Below are 2,563 nucleotides of genomic sequence, written 5' to 3'. Positions count from 1 at the left end.
GAGAATCTGCCTGCTGCTGGGACACCCAGCACTCCTGAGGCACGTGAGGGAGCCACCGGTGCTACTGCAGCTAGTTCAGGCACCAACTCAGCTGAAAATATCAATAGCCCAAAGGCGGAAAGCGCAAGCTTCCCCAGGGGCGCTGAGAGCTCACTCAGTGAGATTTTAAATAAGAAAGTGGTTTTGTTGGTGCAGTTTCTGCTGCAGAAGTATCAAAAGAGAGAGCCAATTAAGAAGGCAGACATGCTGAAGTTTGTTATCAAACAGTACAAGAATCATTTCAATGAGATCCTTAAGAGAGCTTCTGATCATATGGAGCTGGCTTTTGGTGTTGATTTGAAGGAAGTAGATCCTACCAGGCACTGCTACACCCTTGTCAACAAACTAGACCTCTCCTATGATTCAGCTCTGAATGAATATGAGCACATGCCAAAGACCGGCATCCTGATGATTGTGCTTGGTGTGATCTTCATGAGAGGCAACTGCGCCCCTGAAGAGGCAATCTGGGAAGTGCTGAATATGATGGGCATATATGCTGAAAGGAAGCACTTCATCTATGGGGATCCCAAGAAGGTCCTCACAGAAGATCTGGTGCAGCTCAAGTACCTGGAGTACCGCCAGGTGGCCAACAGTGAGCCTCCACGCTATGAGTTCCTGTGGGGCCCGAGAGCCCATGCTGAAACAAGCAAAATGAAAGTCCTGGAGTTTTTAGCCAAGGTTCACGATACCGTCCCCACTGCCTTCCCATCCTGGTATCAAGAGGCTTTGAGAGATGAGGAAGAGAGAGCCCGAGCCAGAGCTGCAGCCAGGGCTCGTACTGCTGCCCTGGCCAGTGCCCGCTCCAGAGCCAGAGCCAGCACCTCCTCCCAGGCTAAGTGAAATTCAAAAAGGTGTGTCAGCATTCTAACAGTGGAGGGCCAGGGTGGGACTGGAGAAGTGTATACCATCCTGGAGTTCCTGGTATATATTGCTAACTTGAAATTTTACCTTTCTCTTTTTTTTTCTTTTTTAGGTTGAAAAAGAGCAGTAACGTTCTAAGCTGTGGATGACCAGGGTGGGCCCACAGGGAAAACTATAATATCATCTTTGTGTTGCTGTTCTATATGGCAAACTTAGAGTTTAATCTTTTCTCTTTTCTTTTTCTTTCTATTTTTTCCTCTCTCTTTCTCTCCCTTCCTTTCTTTCCTTTGGTTATATTTCAAAGGTTTTCTTTTAAAGAAGATATACATTTCAGAATCTAAACTTACTAGTGATTTTGGTTGCATGTTAGATTTAACTCAATAGATATAAGAGTTTCATTATTTTGCAACATAAATGGGGAAACCTTTAGTATATATTGAACTAGAACAACACAACATGGCATGGTACTTTGCACCATGTGAAAAAATTCAACAGCAAAATTACTGGGATGAAAACATGCAGGGGGGTAAAATCTTAAAAAATATACAGTTCTTGCTTTCCCTTAATCATTTTAATCTGTTATTCTATAAAAATAAAAGATACATACCTGGCTTTGCTTAGCTTGTTAAGGAACATAAGAGAAATAAAATGTTTATAAACTGGAACTCATGCTGTCTGTCTCATTCATTCCCCAAGTATTAATTGAGCATCTGCTCTTTGAAAACTATTGTGTTAGAAATGGTGAAACCATTTCTAGGGGGATACAAAACACCCCTGCCTTTAGAATTATACAGTTAAGGAGCAGTAATTATATACAGAACATGGTGAAATACTCTTTAAGATTTAAAGGAGTAAAGAGGCGAGGGGACAAATATGGGATTGGGAGAAGTGGGAGGGGGAAGGTGTTTGGCTGAAAACAATAGAGTGCAAATTTCCTGGGGAATAGTAGTTTGGGGTTTGGGGAAAATATAAGTCTCTCAGTGGGCTATCCTGTTCAGTTAAGCTGGGTGGTAGGCTAGATGAGGCTGTGGGACTGAAGAACAGAGGCCAGGTATACAAATGGTGTTTTCTCAGTGCTGGAGGACAAAACCCTGGAAGGCAAACCTGCTTGTAAGTTACTTTAGTATCAATATACCAGAGGAAAAGCTTCTCCTGGGCAGAAATGGAAGGTGTCTGGTGCTCTTGTTCAGGTGCAGCTGAACACAGAGCACAACCTAGCTGTTTTATGCACATCATCTCCAAGGAATTTCTGAGAAATAAAGGTGATACTCCCTTGAGGTGGAATGCTGAGAACCAGCTCCTAAGGCATTAGAAAGGCATTTTAATTAGGTTATCTTGGGTATAATTTTGCAAACTCTAAGGGAGGGCTCCATGTCTTGTGGTGAAGAAATGAATAAAAATACAGGCAATTTGGATGGAAAGGCACCCAAGGGGAAGTTGTTGGTCCTTGACACAAATTCTAGGACCTTGGAATTGGCATCCAACTGGGATAGACAGCCACACACACAAATTAAGTAGTCCTCAATTGGGGGAATTTATTTTGCTTTTTTTGCTAAGCAGAATTATGGGATCATTAGGTGGAAAGCTGCATATTTGGTGATACCATCCAAATTAATATAACAAAAATCTTTGCAGAGGGGAGGGTGGTACCATCTGCAGTAAA

At 42.6% G+C, this 2,563-nt stretch overlaps 1 protein-coding gene across 1 annotated transcript in view; it reads left to right on the top strand.

The window, feature by feature from the left end:
- LOC104982741 (melanoma-associated antigen B18-like) overlaps positions 1-879 on the top strand; it is a gene marked incomplete at its 5' end in the record, with an annotated part of 1,920 nt that extends 1,041 nt beyond the window's left edge. Inside the window, one exon of the mRNA XM_010832150.1 lies at positions 4-879. Within this exon, the coding sequence (XP_010830452.1) occupies positions 4-879 (876 nt within the window). The remainder of the gene's footprint in view (positions 1-3) is intronic.
- Between the last annotated feature and the right edge of the window lie 1,684 nt (positions 880-2,563).

Source organism: Bison bison, unplaced genomic scaffold, assembly GCF_000754665.1.
Source record: "Bison bison bison isolate TAMUID 2011002044 unplaced genomic scaffold, Bison_UMD1.0 scf7180017860438, whole genome shotgun sequence".
Classification (NCBI taxonomy): Eukaryota; Metazoa; Chordata; class Mammalia; order Artiodactyla; family Bovidae; genus Bison; species Bison bison.
This window is presented reverse-complemented; position numbering and strand designations above follow the sequence as displayed.